The sequence below is a fragment of the Mauremys reevesii genome, linkage group 22 (assembly GCF_016161935.1).
Source record: "Mauremys reevesii isolate NIE-2019 linkage group 22, ASM1616193v1, whole genome shotgun sequence".
Lineage (NCBI taxonomy): Eukaryota > Metazoa > Chordata > Testudines > Geoemydidae > Mauremys > Mauremys reevesii.
The window spans coordinates 18384275-18408902 of record NC_052644.1 but is presented as its reverse complement, the minus strand read 5'-3'; the positions used below and the strand labels follow the sequence as shown (position 1 = coordinate 18408902).

General features: G+C 53.9%; 2 protein-coding genes across 5 annotated transcripts; both read left to right on the top strand.

Moving 5' to 3' along the window:
• The first annotated feature begins 1996 nt into the window (after positions 1–1996).
• Positions 1997–8504, top strand: LOC120388175. Of its 3 annotated transcripts, none has more exons than XM_039509813.1 (5): positions 1997–2092; positions 2923–3156; positions 3879–4190; positions 6193–6261; positions 7697–8503. In XM_039509813.1, the coding sequence occupies exons 2-5, from the start codon at positions 3081–3083 to the stop codon at positions 8128–8130; spliced, it is 891 nt and encodes a 296-aa protein (XP_039365747.1). In that variant the 5' UTR covers positions 1997–2092; positions 2923–3080; the 3' UTR covers positions 8131–8503. The 3 variants fall into 3 exon arrangements, 2 of the variants coding, with proteins under 2 accessions (XP_039365747.1, XP_039365748.1); XR_005590512.1 differs by lacking the exon at positions 1997–2092 and adding an exon at positions 5286–5693 and having other exon boundaries at positions 2834–3156; positions 7697–8504; XM_039509814.1 differs by lacking the exons at positions 1997–2092; positions 2923–3156 and adding an exon at positions 2102–2487.
• A 4324-nt stretch (positions 8505–12828) lies between these two features.
• LOC120388686 lies at positions 12829–23972 on the top strand. 2 transcript variants are annotated; one of them, XM_039510689.1, is made up of 4 exons: positions 12829–12992; positions 14659–14970; positions 22168–22245; positions 23521–23972. In XM_039510689.1, exons 2-4 carry the CDS (start codon positions 14688–14690, stop codon positions 23841–23843), a joined length of 684 nt encoding a protein of 227 aa, XP_039366623.1. In that variant the 5' UTR covers positions 12829–12992; positions 14659–14687; the 3' UTR covers positions 23844–23972. The 2 variants fall into 2 exon arrangements, with proteins under 2 accessions (XP_039366623.1, XP_039366622.1); XM_039510688.1 differs by having other exon boundaries at positions 12835–13899.
• The last annotated feature ends 656 nt before the right edge of the window (positions 23973–24628 follow it).

The window sequence follows — 24628 nt, the reverse complement described above, 5'->3', positions numbered from 1 at the left end:
CGGGGGGCAGATGTCAGACAGCTGCTCCAACCCCACCAGGTTATACACGTCCTCTGCGGTAGTGGCCCTGCGCCCTTCCCCCACTTGCGGAGATATTCCCCCAGCAGGTTGGTGACCTCCTTGTAAGTGACCCCTGAGGTCTTGCGTACGCCCCGGAATCGTTTCCTGTTCGCCTCGGGGGGTCAGTTCAAACGGCAGCAGCAAAGCCTGTTTGAACAGGTCAGAGTCCCCCGTCTCAATACCATCCATTTGGCTGAACGCCTCTATAGCAGTGGGGGTCAGACAGGCAGCCTGTCTGTGGGGTCAATCTGGTTCAGATCACAGGCCTTCTCAAAGACTGTGAGGTAGGCATCAATATTCCCCCCCCCAAACTGGGGCAGCAGTTTGGTGTCCAGATTCCCCCCAAAACTGGTGTCTTGGGGCCCTTCCCCACTTACCCCCTGGCAGGCCCTCTTGGCCCCCCTCTCCTCCAACTCCAACTTGTGCTTCTGCTGTTCTGCACGATCCACCAGCCTCTGCTCCTCCAGCTCCAGCTCCTTTGCTTTCAGCTCCAGCTCCAGCCTCCGCAGCTCCTCTAGGGAGGAACCTGACTGAGCTCCCCCCATGCTGACTGGGGAATCAAGTCTGATACACTCCCGGTCGCTACCCAGACTGCCCCCACGGCTACTCCCCAGCTGTCCGGGTACCCCGGCAGCCCTCCTGGGTTCTGGAGCCTCTTCCTCAGACTGGTCAGTCTCCACACCCTGAGCAATCAGCCGCTCCTTAGGGAGCCTCCCCACATTCAGCCCTCTCCCCCTGCACAGATGTGCCAGGTCGCTCTTAGGGAGCCGGTTATAGGCCATTGCCAGGCTGGTTCCTTTCAAATCCCTCGTTTTTTCGCTGGCAGCCACTCACTGCCAAGCACCTGCGCTCACAGCCAGCCATCTACAGGGTGCATCCGCCAACCACCCTCTGCTACCGCGTAGTCACGGACACACAGATCGTGCCCACTTGTGGCCCTGTGCGGTCTGCGGGGGGATCCCCCTTCAGTGTGACAACCCTTCTCGGGGGTCCACTCTCTCGGGGGGGTTAAGCCCCTCCACCTTCTGGAGCTGCACCTCTCTGAGCCTTAGCACGTCTGTCTCTCACCATGGGCCCCCTCAGGGAGTCCACTCGCTCTGGACCATCCTGGGGCCTCCACTCCCAGAGGGAATAATGCAACCCTGATCTCTAGCCCGGAGCGACTCTCAGCCACTGTAAAACAGGAGGGTTTACTGAGCGTTGACCCCAGCACAGGAAACTCTCAGGGTCTCAGGCCTGGCCTCCCTCAGCCCAGCACATCCCAGTCTCCCCTGCATCCAGGTGGGCTCTGCCTGCTCCCCCTCTCCAGCCCAGAGCCCCCCTGCTTCCCAGCTGGGCATCTGATATCACTGGCCCCAAGCCCCCTCTGTCCATTGTCTTTTCTCCAGGGAAACAGGGTCACCTGGGTCTCCTCTCCCCTCTTCTGTCCTCTGGCCCCTCTGGCTGGAATCGGCTGGTCAGGTCACCGGAGTCCTCCCCCCGCAGCCCATTGTCCTCCCACTGGCCAGAACCGGCTGTGACTCCTGAGCCGGGCCTCCGGGTCACCAGGGTGGCACCTGGAACTGGGGCACCCCTGATCCCTCTGACCCAGCAGCTGCAGCTCCCTGTCTCACTGTGCTCCTGTGACAAGCTGCAGACCTGCTCCCCGTCCCGAAGACGAAGCCGGACAGCCCCCTCCCCCCCGACCGTTTCCCATCCAGCTCCTGAGTTCTAAGCCAGCCTCGCTCTGTTGGCAGGGGGCAGCGGGGAACCTCCTGACTTGCAAATCCTCGAGGTGGGAGCTTTTTTTGATAGGCGAAAACGCCGGGCCCAAGGCTGCTGCTGTCGCTTTGGTAAAATTGAGGGCAGGAGGGGTGGCGGGGAAGTAGCTCTTCCTAACTTTTGCTCTGACGTAGTCACGAGTATGTGGCCACTTCCCATCTGCTTTTCCTGCCAGCTCAATTTTTGCTGCGCTGTGTTGGCCTCTCTAGCAGGGGGAATCGCCGGCAGCCCTGGGGAAGGAAAGATGCGGAGGAAACTTGCTTTGCAGGAGGTAAGACACCCACGCTTGCTGCTTGACACCGGCGGACGAAGAGGAGGGGGCATGTCACCCCCATTTGGGCTGAAATCGCTTCCAAAGGCAGAACAAGCTGCTGAAAGACCCAGGCGGGTTTAAAGCACCGAGCCCCAGAAGAACGACAGACAGGAACGACATTTCCTGCTAGGCCCCTCGGAGCAAACAACTGAACTTTCAGACAGTCGCTTTTAGACACTCCAAGATGCTCAGACACCATAACTCTCGCAGGGCGTGGCTAAAATACACAGCTGCCATATTCAGTCTCCCGCAAAAACCACTGCAGCGCCCCAGAAAGAATCCCAGAAAAACAAGACCTCTCATGTCCCCAGGGATCCCTGCTTCCAGGGGACGATTAATGGGCTTAAAATGAAGTAGGTACTAATGTATTTTGCTGGTCTGGGGCCTAGAGGAGGCAGAGAGATGCATAGTGAATGAAGCAGAGCGCTGCAGGAATGGTGGATAAAAGTATTTTTTCAAAATACTATATCGACAAAGATTGTCTCTGTTACAGTGTATTTAGGTGCATTCATTTCCATCGGAGATGTTGTTTCCTCCACATGGCGCCTGAGCCAAAATTAGGCGGTATAACGCTTCTCGCTCCGTCACGCGGCCGGCGGCCTTCCGGGTAGCAGCCAAGCCGACCCGCCCCTAGCCTTGCATCATCCCCTCGTCCTGCCTCTTCCTGTGCAAAGCGGAAAACGCCATCGGAGATACAGATTCTGACACATTTAACGCCTGGATTTCTCGTGATCCCATTGGCTGCACGGTATGGCCATTTGGATTTTTTTTTGACGGTGTTTCTTCAGGGACACGCCCTGCAGGCGTTTTCCGCTTTGCACAGGAAGAGGCAGGATGAGGGGATGATGCAAGGCTAGGGGCGGGTCGGCTTGGCTGCTACCCGGAAGGCCGCCGGCCGCGTGACGGAGCGAGAAGCTTTATACCGCCTAATTTTGGCTCAGGCGCCATGTGGAGGAAACAACAAATCCACCTTAAAGTCATTTGCTTACTTCTATATGTTGTGCAAATGGTACCGGACCCCTGTAAGTACCGCCTGGGGAGCTCTGTGCTGGGCTGGGTTTCCCAGAAAGGCTCCAAAAGTGAGAGGCCACATGGGAAACGAGGGGAAGGGGGGATGCACCGGGAGGCCATTTGGGGGCGGGGTGTGTGTGTGGAGACCCAGTCTCTCATTGTGCCAGGCACTGCACAGACCCTGCCCGGGATCTTGGTGCGGTTTAGTAATTTTGGCTCTGATTCTGCAAACATTATGCAAACACTCAGGGGTGTCTACACCTTCCCCCCCACTCCCCTACAGCACAGAGGCCGGCTCAGCTGACTTGGGTTTGCAGGGGCGTGTGTGGTAAAGACAGCCATGTAAACGTTGGGGCTCAGGCTGGACTCTGGGCTCCGAGACCCTCCCCATTCACAGGAGCGCAAACCTACCTGCCATTTTACAGCCCTGCAGCCTGAGCCCCACGAGCCGGAGTTGGCTGGCACGGGGCCCCCGCGGGTTTCCGGTTGCTGTGGAGACCCATCCTGCGATTTGGCGCAGCAGGGCTCGTTTTGTTGAGTAGACACGCCCTCGAGCCGCGAGCTGAGGGTGATGCTACGCCCGTGATGCAAGCCTTGCTTGAGCCGTTGTGGGGTCTGTGCCTTATATCTGAAGCGCTCTCCATAACGTATCCCTCCCTCCCTCGCCGGATCTGGGGCTGACGTCTTCCAGGCTTCACCAAAGCCAACCTGAAATGTTGATTTCTTCTCCCAGGCCCCAGCCAATGTCAACAGGAAATCTCTATCTCTGTGCCTGAGGGTGGTGACATGCAACACCCCCTTAACATCTCGGAGCGCTTTGCCATGCTGTACTGGTCCCCCGCTTTGGCTGGGACATGGATGAAGATAGCTGTCATCCATTCAGGGAAATCAAACCCTTACAACAGCTCCTTCGCCAGGCACATCTCCGTGTCCAAGGGACGGTTCATTGTGACGAACGCCAGCAAAGCCATTGCAGGGAATTTGAAGATTGTGCATGAGATGGATGAAAGGGAGTGTCTGGCTTCCATCCGTCTGAATGTAGCAGGTAAGCGCCGCGGGTTGCAATTTCAGGGGTAACCACACTGTGGATTTCCCCTGGGCCTCCTGGAGGGCACGGATATAAAGTTTCCAACTTCCCAGCCCTCCCCTGTCACAGGTGGAGGCCTGCGTCTGTCTCCCTCCAGCCTGGGGGTTTGGTTTGCACGGCCTCTGAACGTCGCTGTGAGTTCCCAGCACGTTGGCCCAGGGTCCAGCCCCTGTGCTTTGCTTTTCTTCCAGGACTGTGACAATGTACACCAGGTACCAACCAGCCGCCGCAAAGCAAAGCACATTTAGTCCTAGTGTTATGCTTATAAGAAGCACACGGGATCTTTTTCAGGGGAAAAGGCAATACGCCGCGTTTATTGAAAATACAACAGTTAGCAGATGCATTCAAACGCACCTGCAGCCAATCAGGACAGGCTAATCAGGGCACCTGGGGCCAATTAAGAACTTTCTAGAAGGCACCGGAGAGAGCTACATTGATTGGAGCACCTGCAGCCAATCAGGGCAGGCTAATCAGGGCACCTGGTATAAAAAGGGGAGCTCACTCCAGTCAAGGGGAAAGGAGCCAGAGGAAGGAAGGGCGTATGAGGAGCTGGGAGCCAGAGACACAAGGAACTAAGAACTGAGAGGGTGTACTACTGGAGGATTGAGGAAACACCATACAATCAAGCAGTATCAGACACCAGGAGGATCCTATGGTGAGGATAAAAAGGTGTTTGAAGGAGGCTATGGGGAAGTAGCCCAGGGAGCTGTAGCGGTCAAGCAGCGGTTACAAGTAGCACTATAGATACTGCTGCAATTCACAGGGCCCTGGGCTGGAACCCGGAGTAGAGGGCGGGCCCGGGTTCCCCCCCAAGCCTCGCTACTCCTAATCAGACATAGGAGGAGGTGATCCAGACTGTGGGTTTCATCCAAGGGGAAGACCACTGAGGGGAGGAAATCCGCCAATAAGCACAGGACCTACTAGAGGAGAGGAGGAACTTTGCCACACTATATACCGAATATAATTCTACCCGCCCCTGTTTACTGTTAACACCGTTATCCATATCGCGCTGGCGCTGTTACAGTCCTTATAGTTCCAAATTTCCTTAATCAGCAGCCTATGGGGGCCACGACCCTGAACACATTTGATGTAGCTGGGAAAAAGGAGGGAGAGGAGCGAGAACACTGCTTCCCCCAGAGGGGATTCCACATTTCTTACGCGGCTGCGATGCTTATCCGTAACAAGCAAAAAGGAAGGGACGGGATGGCCACTCTGTCAAGCAAAAGAAGTAGTGCTCGCCCGTGCCCTACGCCCTATTACCACGGTAGTGGTCACCCAGGTCTTTACTCAACCCTTACGTACCGCAACGGTTACCGGACTGTCGCAGCTCGAGTCAATCTAATGGCCAGTTAGACTGAACACGAGTGCGGAGCTGGGCTCTGTCCGTCGCGAAGCCGACGCTCCGAGGCTTTGCAGGACTGAACCCAGAGTCCCAGGGCAGAACACCCCAGCTTTATACTTGTAAGTTCCCATTCGAGTTTATGGATTTTGCAATAGTCATTAGCCTTTGATGTCAAGTATCAGAGGGGGGGCAGCTGTGTTAGTCTGGATCTGTAAAAGCAGCAAAGAGTCCTGTGGCACCTTATAGACTAACAGACATATTGGAGCATGAGCTTTCGTGGATGCATCCGACGAAGTGGGTATTCACCCACGAAAGCTCATGCTCCAACACAGGCTTCTAAGGGTGGTTGGGGAATCCCTGTCATGGGAGGTTTTTAAGAACTGGTTGGACAAACCCTCTGCCAGGGCTGGAGTCCAGGGTAACTGGTCCAGACTCAGCACAGGGGGCTGGCCCAGATTCCCTATCGCAGTCCCTCTCGGCCCGACCCTGCTCTCACTCTGTGCAGTGGCATTTGGGGAGCAGATTTTAAGGGGTTGGAGGGGATGGGTCCCCTCTGCTCTGACCTGCTGGGACTCTGCATCTGCTCGCTGCAACCGCCTCTGCATTGTCTCATTCCAGAGCCCGCGCCAACCTCAGCTCCGGCCTCCCTGGCCAGGGACGATCGCCTCAACAGGACGGCAGCGGGGGGTGAGTGACGGAGCTGGGAACGGGCTGCTGGGATAGCCAGCTAATTCTGGCTGCTGCCTGGCTCCCCGGCAGATTGTCCCGCCCGGCTCCTGTCAGGTATGGACAGGCCAGACAGCAAGGAACCGCGCGGTGTTAGCTAGAGGCCAAGAAGCAGTCAGGAGAGAGGGTCTCTGCTTCCTGGTCCCAGCAGGGCTGGGAGTAGCAGGGTCAGATCTCCATCTCCCGCTGAGAGCCGTCCATGGCTTTACATCCCTTCTCCTTGCCCGACTGGCCGATGGGTGGGGCAGAACCGCCGGGTACTGACCTCTTGGTTCCCAGCCCCACGTCCATGCCCATCTAGGACTTGATTTCCTGGGTGACACTTTGTATTGAGGTTCCACGTAAAAGTAATTTAGGAAGGGTTGAATGGTGGCTGAAGGGTTTGTCTACACAGGGCCGCTCAGGAAAATTAATCTGAATCGAGTCAAAGTACAGGCTCTGGTCTGCGCTACAGTGTTAGGCAGACATAAGGCAGCTTACGTCACCCTCACTCTGACAGTGCCTACACTGAAAGGCAGCTCCCAGCCATGAAACTCACCCGCTGAACCGACGGAATAACTCCAGCTCCGCGCGAGGCCTAGCGCTTGGGTGGATGCAGTCAGATCGATGCCGGGGAGCTAATGACATCGCCTGTTGCTGCCTTTCAGACGCCGTCCCACCGTGCCCCACGCTGGCAGGGTGAGGACGCGCGCCGCTGACACAAGGGGCGCAGTGTGGACATGCAAAAGCGATTTCGTTACTGCCCTGGCTGTACGTTGACGTAACTTAGGTCGAGTTAATTTTGTAGTGTAGACTTGCCCTGAATTTAAAGTGGATTCTTTAAAGTGCACAGACCCTCCCTCCTGTGTGGACATGCTCATTTAGAATTGAAGTGGCCTAAATTCAATTCACTTTGGAAGTGAATTAAGCTAAATACAATTCAGGCTGCCTTTATTTTGAAGGAGAGCGTCCATGCAGGGGTTTAATTTGGTTTGACTAATACATTTTAAAAGTCAATTCAGATTAGTTTTCTTGAGTGGCCCTGTGTAGACAAGCACACTCGTTACTTGTGTCTGTAGCATGCCGAGGCCGTATATCCACCACGTATGAACGCCTTATAAACAAGCGATCAAGTGAACCTTAATCTAAAGTGTATGGTGCCAAGCAGGCCCAGTCATGGCCCAGCACCTCACAGCGCTAGGCACTGTACGTTATCGGTTAGGTGTGTTACGGTAACGCTTCGGAGTCCCAGGGAAATCGGCAAACCCATGATTACCCAGGGACGGCGGAGCGTCTCGAACCGGAAAATCTCTTCTGCGTGCTGGGGTGGAACGCTGAGCATGGTAGAGAGGCTGGAAATTTTCGCTTGCTTTGACCAGCTCTCCCGCTAATGCTGCTCTCCTGTCGTTGCTTGCAGAGCCGGGATCTCAGCCCAGCTATATTGTAGCGGTGGTGGTGGGGACAATGGTGGCCTTACTGGTGTTGGTGTTGGCACTGGGGCTATGGCAGAGAAATAATATTGCTCGCCACATACGCTGGTTCAGCAGCCATCTTGGCTTCCCTGCCAGAGCCACCCCGTTCCAACAGGCTGGCGACACAGGCCCCATGCAGGAGCTGATGCAGACGGAGGACGCCAGCGGTGGGGACCGGTCGGCTGTGCCGAATGGGGAACTTCTCGGCAGCGCTGAAATGCTATATGCTGGGGGACTGGAGAGTGATGAACCGCCCCCCCTCCAATCCTTCAACATCCGGTCAATGTGCAGCGGCAGTCAAAAAAGCGATCAGAGTGTTGGGCCTCATAAAGAAAGGGACAGAAAATACGACAGAAAATATCATGTTGCCACTACATAAAGCCTTGGCACCCCCACGTCATGAATACTGGGTGCAGATGCGGTCGCCCCATCTCAAAAAAGATGCATTGTAACTGGAAAAGGTACAGCTGTAGAGCTGTAGAATGAAATTGTTTCTTTTTACTTCGATTGAAGTACTATTATTATGAAGCCTTTACTAATATGCCTTTATTTTTGTATCAAATGAACACCCAGAACTTCATTTTCCAGGCCCTGAAAAAGACCCCAAACGACAGGTGGCTGGAAATGTTGCCTGGTGATTTGCACTGGGGTTAATCAGCGTCCGCTTCCATCCGCGCAGCCCCAAACTGTCCCTTCTGGCTGGGGGCACAGCTCCCGGTGTTGCCGGCCCAGAGGGCCCGAGGGGGCAACAGTGGGGGTTCGTTGCCCGGTGTGCGTCGCACTAATTAACACACCAGGGTGGAGAAGCAAACCAAGTTTATTCAAGATCTTGAAAAAGGCACTAGGAGAAGCAGTATCTCAAATCAAGCGCACTGGTTATAAGCAAGTTCCCTTTTTATATTTCAAGCTGTCTGTACGAGCCTTTGTTTTCTCCCTGTTTCTTCCCTTTCTCCCTCCCCCTTGTAGCAGTTACACTAAGCATTAGATTGTAGCTTATTAGCAAGTTCCCATGTGCATGTTTATCTATGGCCTTCACGACACAGACGCATGCAGACTCTCCCCCCCCGCCCTTTCTCCCCTGTATCCAGGGCCGGCTCCAGACCCCAGCGCACCAAGCGCGCGCTTGGGGCGGCATTTTGCCGGCAGGGCGGCAGGCGGCTCCGGCGGACCTTCTGCAGTCATGCCTGCGGATGCTTCACCGGAGCCGCGGGACCAGCGGAACCTCCGCAGGCACGTCTGCAGGAGGGACCGGCGACCGCCAGAGCGCGCCCCGCGGCGCGCCACCCTGCTTAGGGCGGCGGGATTCCTAGAGCCGCCCCTGCCCGTATCACTACCGCTTTTTGCTGTTTCAAACTAGACTGCATCTGTGAGCTAAAAAGCTGACAGTTAAAAATTTTTGCTTGCTGTTTGTTAGCATTTTAGGCTGGTTAAAGTTCACGGCATGGAAGAACTTTGGTTCACTCAGGCCTAGGGACACCAACACCGGGGGGGCACATCTCTGCCCACGAGGCCTGAGGACGCCCTCCACCCCTCCGGAGGCATCCTCGGAACATGTGGCACCGGTTGCCTGGCAGGGGCGCCTGGGGCCCCGTAATTCCTGCTTGGCTGCTGGGAAGATGCCCTGGGGCCTGCCGGATGTGCCATGGGTGAGCAGGGCCCTGGCACAGGTGGGAGATGGAGGAGCCCAGGTGGGGAGGTGCAGGGTGATGCCGCAGGCTGGGTGCAGCATGACCCTGTTCTGGCCATGGGGTGGTGGGCCCCAGTGGGTGCCCCCCGGGGACTGATGCCCTGGGGTGGAGTTGTGGCCAAGGTGAGAGTCAGAGAGGGAAGAAAAGGTGAGTGGGGGGGGACTTTGCCAGGGGGAATCTGGTACCACAGCAATTCTCCCCCATCCCGCCCCCTTTTCTCCTCTGCACCTGCACCCCCGCAGACACTGGCCTGATCCCCCCACTTGCCTTCAAAGTAATATAGGCACCAAGGCCATGTGTGTGTCGCCCCCTGCTGGAGGGGCTGGGCCCTGTGTGATGGGTTCCCCCTAGGGTGCCACCTGGAACTGGGGTACCACTGAGCCCTCTGACCCACCAGCTGGAGCTCCCTCTCTCACTGTGCTGCTGTGACAAGCTGCAGACCCGCTCCCGGTCCTACACTTTCACCAACATTCACACAGGCAGGGCCACCCCCAGCTGCAGTTACATGCAGGAACCAACAATAGAGAGGCTCCAGCCAAAATAACCCCCAGCTCCCCAGGCACGCATCCCCCAACCTGGGGTATAAACCCAAAATGATACCCTCTTGCACTGCTCACGGAACTGTGTAGCACAAGCTCAGAGAGTTCGTCCCCCCCAACTCAATGTGGAGAGGAAATGCAGCAGCCCCCTGAGCTAAGATTCCCACGCACCTCACACCAAACTTACCAGTTCAGATTAAAACATTAAATAAATGTATTAACTACAAAAGATAGATTTTAAGTGCTAGCAAACATCAAGGCGGATTACCTAGCAAATAAACAAAAACACAAACTAAGCTTAACCTACTAGAACGGGTCAGCAACCTTGCAGAAGTGCTGTGCCGAATCGTCATTTATTCACTCTAATTTAAGGTTTCGTGTGCCAGTAACACATTTTAACGTTTTTAGAAGGTCTCTTTCTATAAGACTATAATACATAACTAAACTATTGTTGTATGTAAAGTAAATAAGGGTTTTAAAATGTTTAAGAAGCTTCATTTAAAATTAAATTAAAATGCAGAGCCCCCCCAGACCGGTGGCCAGGACCCAGGCAGTGTGAGTGCCACTGAAAATCAGCTGCTGTGCCGCGTTCGGCACCCGTGCCATAGGCTGCCTACCCCTGTACTAGAAGGATAAGATTTGAATGCACAATCTCTCACCCTGACGGATGGCACAAGCAGGCTGCAGATTCTTAAGGCACAAGCTACGCTGGCGTTGCAGCTTGGCATCCCCAGCGTTTTCACACCCAGGCTAGAAATCCCTTTAGCACTGGGGTCCCCTGGTTCAGGGGTGTTTTCAGGAGTCCACTTGTGTGGGGAGTCATTGGTGAAGACCCCCAGATGATGTCACTCCCTGCCTTATACGGCTTTGGCATAAGGCGGGAACCCTTTGTTTGAAAACTTGGTTCCCAGACCTGTCTGTGGAAGAACACTGACATCCCAAGATGGAGTCCAGAGACATGTGGCCTGGTCACATGACCTTGCATGAGTCATAGCAGCCAGAACTTACCGACGGTCTGGAAGGTTAAGTTCTTCCAGGGTCCATTGTCTTTGCTGATGGCCCATCAGCACTGTCTGGCTTCGTTGTTGTACCTGAAAGGCTGCTTGTGGGTATGACCCAGAGTAAGCCCATTTGAAATACAGACACATAGTCAATATTCCTAACTCCAGATACAAACATGATACATGCACACAAATAGGATAATCATATTCAGTAAACCATAACCTTTCCAGTGACACCTTGCATGACCGGTCTTGTACAAAATGCATCATAATTATGCCATAATCCTATCATCATATCACTGTGAAGAATATGAGCTGCAGTGTGTGTGTGTGTCCTTGGTGTCCCCTGCTGGAGTGGTGTGTGTGTGTGTGTGTGTGTGTGAGACCCTGCTGCCCCCTGCTGGAGAGGCTGGGCCCTGCCGTGTGTGTGTGTGTGTGTAAATCCTGCAGCCCCCTGCTCTCTGTGTGTCCCTGTTGGAGCAGCTGAGTGCTGTAAGGTGCTGGCACATACTAGCTAGCAAGGGGCTGGGTCGGGTGGGGCTCGGCTGCCTTTTCCCTGGGGCTGAGCAAAGGGGAATTAGGGGGGGAGGGTTCGCCCCCAAGCCAAGTGGGAGCAATGTGAGGCCTGGCACATTAATTTCCCATTGCTGGAGCACTGGGAGCCATGGCCTCCAGCTGGTTTGCTAGCATAAGCTATTTTATTATTGGCCCCAGGCCTGGAACAGGGGTGGTCACAAACAGCGAGACTAGGGCACCCAACGCCACCCGCCTGCAGTGAGCTCACGGCTCCCACGCTCAGTCGAAGAACTTGCACTGTCTGGCGTGGAGCGGAGCCGCCTGGTGCCACCCCCCACAGCGCTAGCCTGGGCCAATTCCCTGCCCATCATCCCCTTTTGTCTGATCATTTTGGCTCCAACTCACCTGAATCAGTCCAATGGGAGGAGAGAGGAGACGGCTCCAGTTCCCACCCCCCAGCTGCTTTCTAGGAATAACAGCTCTCCCCCCAAGGCTGGGCCGCGGCTGCAGACACCGTGTGGCTGGGGAATGAGCCGATAACTCTGGTTTTTGGCTGCCCCGCCCGGTGGGGATGTGTGCACACGTGCGAGAGACACAGACACGGCTTGGCGACAGCTGTGTGCTGCTTGTTACGTTTCACATCCCCCCCCATCCCCCACTCTGCTGCCCCCCCGGCTCCTCCATCCCCACATTGCCCCTGGTCCCTGCTGCTGCCCTGATCCCTCATCCCCCCTCACCCCTGGCCCCTGCTGACTCCCTAGGCTCCCCCTGTCCCCCCCACTGCCCCTGGGCCGCGCTGCCTCCCTCCCGAGCTCCCGTTCACGGCCTCACACCCCAGGCCTGCCCTGCTCCTCGCCTCTTGACCACGGTGCCCGGGTTCAAGGAAGTTCCATCGAAAACAAAATATCGAAGCTCCTGGGGGGGCAGGGAACAGGCCACACGGCTCAAAGTCCCGAAGGCAAAGACAGAGCCCCTGGCGTTTCCCATTCAGCTCCTGATTTCTAAGCCAACCTGGCGATTTTGGCAGAGGAACCTCCTGAGACGCGAATCCTCGGGGCAGGGCTTTTTTTTTTTTTTGCACAGGTGACAAACGCTGTTTGTGTGTGTTTGTGTGTGCACCCCTGTGTCTGCCTGCCTGCCTATGTCTGTTTGTGTGTCCTGTCTGTGCATCTGTGTCTGACTCTCTGTGTCCCTGTGTCTGTCTGTCTATGTGTTCCTGTGTCTGTCTGTGCATTCTTGTGTCTATCTTTGTGTCCTGTGTCTGTCTGTCTGTCTGTCCCTGCAGCTGTCGCTTCCATAAAATTGAGAAGTGAAACCCGGTGGTGTGGGGCAGCGCCTCCTCGCTCTTACTCTGACATCGACACAAGGATGTGGCCACTTCCGCTCTGCTTTTCCTGCTTGCTCAGGTTTTGCTCTATCGGTTGGCCTCTCGCACAGGGGGGAATCGCCGGCAGCCCTGAGGAAGGAAAGATGTGGAGGAAACTTGCTTTGCAGGAGGTAAGACGCCCACGCTTGCTGTTTGACACTGGAGGACAAAGGGGGGGGTGTCACCCTTATTTGGGCTGAAATAGGTTTCAGATGGGGAACAAACCACTCAAATGGCACAGGCGGGTTTAAGACACGGAGCCCCAGAAGAACGATACACAGCCTGCGTAGGAACGACATTTCGTGGCTTTCCTGCTAGGAACCTGGGAGAAAACAACGGATCTCTCGGACAGTCGCTGTCAGACACGCCGAGGTGCTCATAACTCTCGCAGGGCGGGTCTAAAAATATGCAGCGGCCGTATTCACAGTCTCCCACAAGCGCCTCTGCAGAATCACAGAGAAACGAGCCCTCTTGCGTTTCATGCGCTCTCTGCTTCCAGGGGACATTTGAGGTGCTTGAAACAAAGCACCCGCTGACGTGCTTTGCTGGCCCGGCGCCTGCATGAGGCAGAGAGGCGCACAGTGACTGAAGCAGAGCGCTGGAGGAATGGCGGATAAATACTATTCTTCGAACTAACACGGTGCCGAAGATTGCCCTCTTGTAACCGTGATTGAGGGCGTTCCTGGCCATAGGACGTACAAATGCTGACACGTGTAACGGATTGATTTCTCGCCATCCCGCTCGCGGTGGGATACGGCTGTCTGGATTTTTTGGAAGGCTTTTTTTTTTTTCCGTAGAGGGGCCCCGCCGGAGTTTTGCAGGGTGGCCAGCGTGCGGATTGATACGCTTTGCGCAGAAGGAGGCAGGATTAAGGGCCGGGCCTGCTTGGGGGGTGCCCGGATGACCATGTGGGCGCCAGACTCAGACCATGCACCATGATATGGTACAGCTCTGCCACCCATCCCTTTGCCTTTGCGAGCATCACCTTTAAAGTCGTCGTCTTACTCCAGCGCGCTGGGCAAGCAGTACCTGACCCCCGTAAGTGCCACCCGAGGAGCTCTGTGCCGGGCTGGGGTCCCCGAAAGGCTCCGAAAGGGAGAGGCCAGAAGGGAAACCGGAGAGGGGGGTGCGCTGGGAGGCCATTTGGAGAGGGAAGAGGGGTATGTGGAACACAGCGCATCGAGGGATGTGTGTGTAGAGACCCAGTCTCTTGTTGTGCCGGGCACTGCACAGATCTTGGTGCGGGTTAGTGATTTTGGCTCTGATTCCGCAAACACTCGGGGGTGTCTACACTGCCGAGCCCCCCCTCCCTCCTCGGCAGCACCGAGGCTGGCTCAGCTGACTCGGGCTTGCGGGGGGTGTGTGTGTGTGTGCGTGCGCGCTAAAGACAGCCATGTAACTGTTGGGGCTCAGGTTGGAGCCTGAGCTCCGAGACCCTCCCCATTCACGGGAGCGCAAATCTACCCAGCAATTTTACAGCCGTGCAGCCCGAGCCCTGCGAGCCGGAGTCGGCTGGCACGGGGCACCCGTGGCTGTCTGGCTGCTGTGTAGACCCACTTTGCGATTCGGCGTGGCAGGGCTCTTGCTGCTGTGTAAACGCTTCCTCGAGCAGCGAGCTGAGGGTGATGCTACACCCGCAGCGTAAGGCTTGCTTGAGCATTTGCAGGGTCCGCGCCTTATATCTGAAGCGCCCCCTCCCCCCCCCCGTAACGCATCCCTCCCTCCCCTGCCGGATCTGGGTCTGACGACTTCCAGGCTTCACCAAAACCAGTCCAAAGTGTTGATTTCTCCTCCCAGGCCTCAGCCAATGTCAACAGGAAATCTCTATGTCTGTGCCTGAGGGCGGCGATGCGCAACAGCCCCTTAACCTCTCAGACCACTTTGCCCAGCTGTCCTGGTATGATGCCTTGGCTGGGACATGGGCGCCGATAGCCGTCATCCGTCCAGGGAAATCAAACCCGCTCCACAGCTCCTTCGCCGGGCACATCTCTGTGTCCAACAGATGGTTCACCGTGGTGAACGCCGGCAAAGCCATTGCAGGGGTTTATAAGATTGAATCTGAGATGAAGAAAAGCAAGTGTCTGGTTTTCATCCGTCTGATTGTAACAGGTAAGTGCCGTGGGTCACAGTTTCAGGGGTAACCGCACCGTGGATTTCCCCTGGGCCTCCTGGAGGACACGGATGTCAGGTTTCCAGCTTCCCAGCCGCCTCCTCTCTAAGGTGGAGGCCTGCGTCTGTCTCTCTCCAGCCTGGGGGTCTGGGTTTGGGTTTGCACGGCCTGTGAACGTCGCTGTGAGTTTCCCAACACATCTGAGCGTGGTCCAGCAGCCGTAGGGTGACCGGATGTCGTGATTTTATAGGGACAGTCCCGATATTCAGGGCTTTGCCTTTGTCTTATATAGATGCCTATTACCCCCCATTCCCTGTCCCGATTTTGCACACTTGCTAACTGGTCACCCTAAGCCCCCGTGCTTCGCTTTTCTCTGGGGCTGCGACAATTTACACCAGGTACCAACCAGCCGTCACAAAGCACATTTAGTCCTAGCAGCACAGAGAAAACATGGAAAATAAGAAACTGCCCAACATGCCTGCTGAGAGCTAAATAGAGATCAGACCCAGCTCCCACCTCAGGTTCTGGTAGGGGTCAGACTTTCAAACCCCTCAACCAGGTTTGTTCTCTCGGTTACAAGTTCCTCGCAGGTCCCAGACAGTCACCGAGATCGGGGCCCCGTCGGGCCGGGTGCTGCCCAGACCCAGAGTCACCGAGATCGGGGCCCCGTTGGGCCGGGCGCTGCCCAGACCCAGAGTCACCGAGATTGGGGCCCCGTCGTGCCAGGCGCGGCCCAGACACAGAGTCACTGAGATCGGGGCCCCATCGGGCCGGGCGCTGCCCAGACACAGAATGAATCAGTCCCTGCCCCTAAGAAATTACCATCTAAATAGACAAAATATCTGAGGGGGGAAACTGAGGCATGGAAGTGACTTACCAAAGGTTACACAGCAGGTCAGTGGCAGATCAGGGAATCAAACCCAGGCCCAGCCCCATGCTCCCTCTCGCAGGCTACGCTGCTGTTCTGGCTGAGAGAGAGACTGACATGTTTGTTCTCCGTGAACACATGAACCACCTGAGCTGAGTTTCCTCCACCCGTTTGAGGTGTAACATGGAGCGTCAGCTGCCTGCTTTGCACAGCGGGATCCCAGTCTGCAGCCAGTGGTGGCCCTTGGCTGATGCCTTTGGGTTCCTGCCCTCCCATGCCTGAATCACTGCCCCGAGAAACGCCCCTCACGTGTAACCCCTGTTTTACACGAGGCGGTAACCGTGTCTCCATGGGGCACAGCTGAGAATACCAAATTCAGGACAAACTGCTGAGAAATAGAATCATAGAATCAAAGACCTGGAAGGGACGTCGAAAGGCCCTGTAGTCCCATCCCCTGCACTCATGGCAGGCCCAGCACCATCTAGACCATCCTTGACAGGGGTTTGTCCGACCTGCTCTTAAAAATCCCCAGTGATGGAGATTCCACAACCTCCCTGGGCGATTTATTCCAGTGCTTAACCCCCCCTTCCAGGAAGTTTTTCCTAATGTCCAACCTAAACCACCCTTGCTGCAATTTAAGCCCATTGCTTCTTGTTCTGTCCTCAGAGGTTAAGAAATTTTTTTTCTCCCTGCTCCTAGTAACGTTTTATGTACTTGAAAACTGTTATCACGTCCCCTCTCAGTCATCTCTTTTCCAGACTAAACAAACCCAATTTTTTCAGTCTTCCCTCACAGCTTATGTTTTCTAGACCTTTCATCATTTTTGTTGCTCTTCTCTGGACTTTCTCCAATTTGTCCACATCTTTCCTGAAATGTGGCGCCCAGAACTGGACACAACGCTCCAGCTGAGGCCTAATCAGCGTGGAGTAGAGCGGAAGAATTACTTCTCGCGTCTTGCTTACAACCCTCCTGCCAATACATCCCAGAAGGATGTTTGCTTTTTTTGCAACAGCGTTACACTGTTGACTCATATTTACCTTGTGATCCACTATGACCCCCAGATCCCTTTCCGCCCTACTCCTTCCTAGGCCATCATTGCCTTTGTGTGCAGCTGATTGGTCCTTCCTAAGTGGAGCACTTTGCATTTGTTCTTATTGAATCTCATCCTATTGACTTCAGACCGTTTCTCCAGTTTGTCCAGATTGTTTTGAATTTTAATCCTTTTGGGCAGATACACCCCAAAACTGGAGGTTCTTCTCCCAGGAGATACACTAAACCAGCAACAGAAGCAAACTTCTGTTTCACCCCATGGGCTAACAGGAAGTCAGAACAGCAGTTTCCTTGGGCATTCCAGTCCTTGTATCACCACCAAAACCACTCGCCTTAGAGATGAGTGGTTCTTTAAAAGCAATTTCATTAAATCAATGTATCAGGAGGTAGCCGTGTTAATCTGTATCCAGTTAGGCCCTTGGTTAGAATACTCCCATTAGATGTTTCCAGGGCCTTTTAGCTTCTACAATGTGGCGGGAAACCCGTTGTTTCAAACAAAGCCCTCAGCACAGGTAGTGGAAACTCACAGGTGACAAGATGGAGTTTGGAGTCACATGGGCAAGTCACACGTCCATGCATGATTCCGCTTGGTCACAGCAGAAGCCATTAGCTATACCTCAGACAGCACGTTCACAGGAAAGTTCCTCCAGGCTAGGTGGGTGTCTTCCATTGTGAGTTAAATGTTCTTTCGATGGGCCACACAATGTGAATCGCTGCCTCCCAGATGTGCTGGCTAACTACCTTGTGGGCGTTACCCCAGGAGCAAACCTTTGAAATCCAGGGAGAGAGCCAATGCTCATAATGTAAAATACAAAAATGATGCCTGCATACAGATAGCATAATCGTATTCAGCCAATCATCACCTTTCCATAGACACCTCGCTTGGCAACCTTTGTGCAAGATTTGTTGCAAATATATAACAGTGGTTGCAACAATGATCCACATGGTCATATTTTAATCAGATAAGGTCACCGCGGGGTCCTGGCCGGGGCTGCATGGGGAGTTCCAGCTGCGGGACAGAGGAAGATGGGGGAGAATTCAAGCTACCTGGACAAACTGGAGAACTGGGCTAGTTCAGGCAGATGAAATGTAGTCGAGGGTGCAAGGATGTTTCGCGCCCTAGGCGAAACTTCCACCTTGCGCCCTCCCCCGTCCCCAAGCTCCCGCTCTGAGGCACCCCCCCGACGGCAGCTCCCCTCCTCCGCTCTGAGGCACCCCCCGCAGCAGTTCCCCACCTCCCACCCTTCACCCTGAGGCACCTCCACCCCTGCCCCAGCTCACCCCTGCTCCGTGCACGAGCACCCTGAGCTGATTGGCGCCGCAAGCCTGGGAGGCGGGAGAAGTGAAGCAGCCACGGCGTGCTCAGGGAGGAGGCAGGGCAGGGGTGAGCTGGGGCGGGGAGTTCCCCTGTGTGCCACCCCCCCCCGTTACTTGCTGCAGGCGGCCCTCCTTGCGCTCCTCTGCCCCAGCTCCCTCTGCCTAAATGTTGGTGGCGACCAGGGCGGCCAAAGATCCGGCCACCGGGGTCGCTGCCGAAGAAAATGTCACACCCAAAATCCCAGTGTCCTAGGCTACCACCTAGGTCGCCTAAATGGTTGCACTGGCCCTGAGTAGAGACAAGTGCAAAGTGCGTTACTTAGGAAGGGAAAATCCAATGCCCAGCTCTGAACTGGGGAATAACCGGTCAGGGGGGTGCACGGCTGGAAAGGAGCTGGGGGTTAGGGCAGGTCACAAATTGATGCAGTCGCTAAAAGGGCTGATATGACTCTGGGCTGTATTAACAGGTGCATTGTCTGTAAGACAGGGGAGGTCATTGTCCTGCTCTCCTGGGAACTGGTCAGGTCTGAGCTGGAGGACTGAGGCCAGTTCTGGGTGTGACGCTTTAGGAAAGTTGTGGACAAATTGGAGAGAGTCCAGAGGAGAGCAACAAAAATGCTGACGGGTTTAGAAAACCTGGCCTAGCGGGTTAGGTTAAACACACTGGGCGTGTTTAGTCTTGAGAAAAGCCGACCTGAGAACAGGCTGCCGAGATGTTCAGGGCTGTTATAAAGAGGACGGGGATCAATTGTTCTCAGTCCCTCTGAAGCTAGGACAAGCAGTAACGGGCTTAAGCGGTGGATGTGATATACCTTGACGTTATAGCAAAGCTTTTGATATGGTCTCCCACAGTATTCTTGCCAGCAAGTTAAAGAAGTATGGGCTGGATGAATGGACTATAAGGTGGATAGAAAGCTGGCGAGATCGTCGGGCTCAACGGGTAGTGATCAACGGCTCGAGGTCTAGTTGGCAGCCGATACCAAGCGGTGACCCAGGGGTCGGTCCTGGCAGGGCCGTCCTTAGGATTTATGGGGCCCGACGCAGTATTATTAACTGGTACCTCAATGCCTGATGGCAGCCTGAGCTCGCAGCCTGGCGGGAGCGGGGGAGAGACGAGACAGCAAAGGATAACAAGACGCCCGGCCCCCCTCACGGTGGCGGAGAGTCACAGGTCCCCACAGAGACCCCCGTGCCCTCTCCCTCACGCAGAATGGACATGAAGAAAGTACCTAATTAAAAGCACTAAACTTGGCAATAAAAAATGTCAGTCACAGGTCTTTTGATACGCCCTGAAGTTTGTCAGACATTTACAGGGCCACCCAGAGGATTCAGGGGGCCTGGGGCAAAGCAATTTTGGGGAATCCATAAAAAAAAAGTTGCAATACTATAGAATACTATATTCTCGTGGGGGCCCCTGCGGGGCCTGGGGCCTGGGGCAAATTGTCCCACTTGCCTCCCCTCCCCCCGGGGCGGCCCTGGACATTTATTTGCAAAGACTTTGTAGTAAGGGTGAGTCAGCTGTCTTGCTGAATACAACATTAAATATTATGGAACACATGATGCAGCTCTTCTCTGTTTTACATTTTCTCAGTTAGTATTTCTACGCTGATTTTATATTTTAAATGTACTCTTAAGCCTTCGTAAAGTCATCCTTCCAGATTACTACATATTTAACTCACTGGAACAAAGACTTTATTTTAAATTAAACAGTCCCAGTGGTTTAGTGTGTTCATAACAACGTTCCTCGCTTTTAGAAAAAGGGAACACGAATTTACTGTGTGAGATCTCCATAACAGTACACACGTTTATGAAATTTCACCAACTTTAAAAAATGTGTTTCCAAAGATTTTAGGCATAACAAAGGATTTTATCTCTTACTAGGTACTGATTTTGCTGGAGGGTTCTCTTAAAACTAGTTCATCAGATAATCCAAAGTAAAGAAAGGGAAACTCTTTGTCCAGCTATCTGGAAGGAAAAGGGTGTTGTCCTTTTAAGGGCTCTCTTCAACAGGGGGGATGAAGGGAGAAAGAGATGAACAGAAAGGACAGGAAGACTTTGGAAGCAGGTTTTGAAATGTGTATTTTAGATAAGGGGGTCTTTTGAAGGATTTATTTAAAAAACCATATGTCTGAAGATCCAAGCATTTAAGGCTAAAGATGATTGTGCATCTAAAAATCTATGCAAGGATTTTTTAGAGAGGTGATTTTATAATCTTCACCAACTCACTAATGAAATATTTTTAAAGCAAATTTTAAACTAAGGCCCTGTAGTTTCTGTTCTGAGTAAATTTAGATAATGCTTTTATTACAGCCATGCACAACTGTGATTGTTCAGAAACTGACAGTAGATACCTGGGGGTTGGCAAATGCCTGTTAAATGGCTTGTTACCCCTTGAATGGCTCTTTAACAGTTTCAATGTTGTGCTAATAGGTCCGGCAGGCTGGAGGCTTTTTTACTTTTAACTACTCGTTCCCCTCCTGAGGAAGACTCACCAGGCTGCAGCAACCAGCTGTGGGAGCCTGCAGGAAGGGTCGGAACAGGGATAGGAAAACCAGACGGGTGGACACTAAGACCCAGTGGTGCCCCAAATTTTCAGGTGCCCTTCGCAGCTGCATATGTTGCTATGCCTAAGGGGCCCTGGGGCCAGTTTTGTTCAACATCTTCATTAATGATCTGGAGGATGGGATGGATGCACCCTCAGCAAGTTGGCAGATGACACTAAACTGGGAGGAGTGGTAGATACGCTGGAGGGTAGGGATAGGATACAGAGGGACCTAGACAAATTGGAGGATTGGGCCAAAGGAAACCTGATGAGGTTCAACAAGGACAAGTGCAGAGTCCTGCACTTAGAATGGAAGAATCCCAGGCACCGCTACAGGCTGGGGACCAAATGGCTGGGCAGCAGTTCTGCAGAAAAGGACCTGGGGGTCACAGTGGACGAGAAGCTAGATGTGAGCCAGCAGTGTGCCCTTGTTGCCAAGAAGGCCAACAGCATATTGGGCTGCATTAGTAGGAGCATTGCCAGCAGATTGAGGGGAGTGATTGTTCCCCTCTATTCGGCACTGGTGAGGCCTCATCTGGCGTATTGTGTCCAGTTTTGGGACCCCCACTACAGAAAGGTTGTGGACAAATTGGAGAGAGTCCAGCGGAGGACAACAAAAACGACTAGGGGGCTGGGGCACATGACTTATGAGGAGAGGCTGAGGGAACTGGGGTTATTTCATCTGCAGAAGAGAAGAGTGAGGGGGGATTTGATAGCTGCTTTCAACCACCTGCAGGGGGGGGGGGGTTCCAGAGAGGATGGATCTAGACTGTTCTCAGTGGTAGCAGATGACAGAACAAGGAGAAATGGTCCCAAGTTGCAGTGGGGGAGGTTTAGGTTGGATATTAGGAAACACTATTTCACTAGGAGGGTGGTGAAGCACTGGACTGGGTTCCCTAGGGAGGTGGTGGAACCTCCATCCTTAGAGGTTTTTAAGGCCTGGCTTGACAAAGCCCTGGCTGGGATGATTTAGTTGGGGATTTGTCCTACTTTGAGCAGGGGGTTGGACTAGAACCTCCTGAGGTCCCTTCCAACCCTGATATTCTATGGTTCTGTGATAATCTGCAGCAAGGGAGGTTTTGGTTCTGCAGGAGGAAAAGGTTTTTCGTTCTATAGCTGGTGAAGCTCTGGAACAACTTCCAAGGGAGGCTGGCGAATCCCCGTTATTGGAGGTTTTTAAGAACAGGTTGGACAAACCCCCTGCCAGGGCTGATCTAAGGTAACTGGTCCGGGCTCAGCGCCAGGGGCTGGGCCAGATGCTCCCTCAAGGTCCCTCTGGGTCCGACCCTGCTCTGACTCTGCACAGCGGCATTTGGGGGGCAGATTTTAAGGGGTTGGAGGGGATGGGACCCCTCTGCTCTGACCTGCTGGGACTCTGCATCTGCTCGCTGCAACCGCCTCTGCATTGTCTCATTCCAGAGCCCGCGCCAACCTCAGCGCCAACCTCAGCTCCGGCCTCCCAGGTGGCCCTGGTCAGCGTTGGGACGGCAGCTGCGGGTGAGTAACTGGGCTGGGAATGGGCTGCCGAACTGCTGGGATCGCCAGCTAATTCTGGCTGCTGCCCGGCTCCTCGGCAGATTGTCCTGCCCAGCTCCTAACTGGCCGATGGAGCAGAGTGCGTGGGGCAGAGCCTCCGGGTACTGACTGCTTGGCTCCCAGCCCCACGTCCGTGCCCATCTAGGATTTGATTTCTTGGGTGACACTTTGTATTGAGGGTCCACGTAGAAGTCATTTAGGAAGGGTTGAATGGTGGCTGCAGGGGTTTGTCTATACAGGGCCGCTCAGGAAAATTAATCCGAATCATGTCAAAGTGCAGGCTCTGGTCTGCGCTACAGTGTTAGGTCGACATAAGGCAGCTTACGTCACCCTCACTCTGTCAGTGTCTACATTGAAAGGCAGTTCTCAGCCGTGGAACTTGCCCGCTGAACTGACGGAATAACTCCAGCTCCGCGCAAGGCCTAGCGCTTGGGTGGATGCAGTCAGATCGATGCTGGGGTGCTAATGACATCGCCTGTTGCTGCCTTTCAGCCGCCGTCCCACCGTGCCGCACGCTGGCAGAGTGAGGACGCGTGCCGCTGACACAAGGGGCGCAGTGTGGACATGCAAAAGTGATTTCATTACTGCCCTGGCTGTACGTCGACGTAACTTAGGTCGAGTTAATTTTGTAGTATAGACTTGCCCTGAATTTAAAGTGGATTTGCTAAACCACATTGAGCCCCCTGTGTGGACACTCTTATTTAGAATTGAAGTGGCCTGAATTTGATTCACTTTGGAAGTGAATTAAGCTAAATTGAATTCAGGCTGCTTTAATCTTGAAGGAGAGCGTCCACACAGGGGTTTAATGCTGTTTAACTAATTCACTTTAAAAGTCAGATTATATTTCCTGAGAGGCCCTATGTAGACAAGCACACTCGCTACCCGTGTCTTTAGCATGCTGAGACCGTATATTCACCATGTTTGAATGCCTTATAAACCAGCTATCAAGTGAACCTTAATCTAAAGTGTATGGTGCTGAGCAGCCCCAGTCATGGCCCAGCACCTCACAGCGCTAGGTGCTGTACATTATCGATTAGGTATGTTACGGTAGCTCCTCAGAGCCCCAGGGAAATCGGCAAACCCATGATTAGCTGGGGACTGTGGAGTGTCTTGAATCAGAAAATCCCTTTTGCGGGCGCCGGGGTGAAACGCTGAGCGCGGTGGAGAGGCTGGAAGTTTTCGGCTGGGTTTGACCAATTCTCCCACTAATGCCGCAATTCCTGTTGTCGGTTGCAGAGCCCGGATCTTGGTCCAACCGTATTGCGGAGGTGGTGGTGCCGGTGGTGGGGGCAGTGATGGTGGTGGCGCTGCTGATATGGCAGATAAAGAATATTGCTCGCTACATGCGCTTGTTCTGCAGCCGTCGTGACTTCCCTGCCAGAGCCGCTCCATTCCAGCAGGCCGGCGACTCAGGCCCCATGCAGGAGATGCAGGAGCTGGCAGAGCTGACGCAGCCGGAGGACGCCAGCGGTGGGGATCGGTCGGCCATGATGAATGGGAAACTTCTCGGCAGTGCTGAAATGCTAAACGCTGGGGGACTGGACAGTGGGGAGGGATGAACCCCTCCCCATCTGTCAACATGCACTCAATGTGCAGCGGCAGTCAAAAAAGCGAACAGAACGTTGGGTCTCATTAAGAAAGGGACAGAAAACATCATGTTCATAGAATCATAGAATATCAGGATTGGAAGAGACCTCAAGTCCACCCCCCTGCTCAAAGCAGGACCAATCCCCGACTAAATCATCCCAGCCAGGGCTTTGTCAAGCCAGGCCTTAAAAACCTCTAAGGAAGGAGATTCCACCACCTCCATAGGGAACCCATTCCAGTGCTTGCATCTATATGTTACCTCTATATAAATCCATGGTACCCCCACAGCTTGAATACTGGGTGCAGATATGGTTGCCCCAGCTCAAAAAAGATATATTGTAACTGGGAAAGGTACAGAAAGGGGCAAAAAAAAAAGATTAGGGGCATGGAACGGCTTCCGTGTGAGGAGAGATTAATCAGACTGGGGCTTTTCAGCTTGGAAAAGAGACGGCTAAGGGGGGATACGATGGAGGTCTATAAAATCATGACTGGTTTGGAGAAAGTAGATAAGGAAGTGTCACCAAATGAAATTAACAGGAAGCAGGTTAAAAACAAATAAAAGAATGTTCTTCTTCACCCAACACACAGTCAACCTGTGGAACTCCTTGCCAGAGGATGTTGTGAAAGTCAAAACTCTAGTGGGGTTCAAAAGAGAACTAGGTAAGTTCCTGTAGGACAGGTCCATCAATGGCTATTAGCCAGGATGGTCAGGGACACAACACCATGCTCTGGGTGCCCCTAAACCTCTGACTGCCAG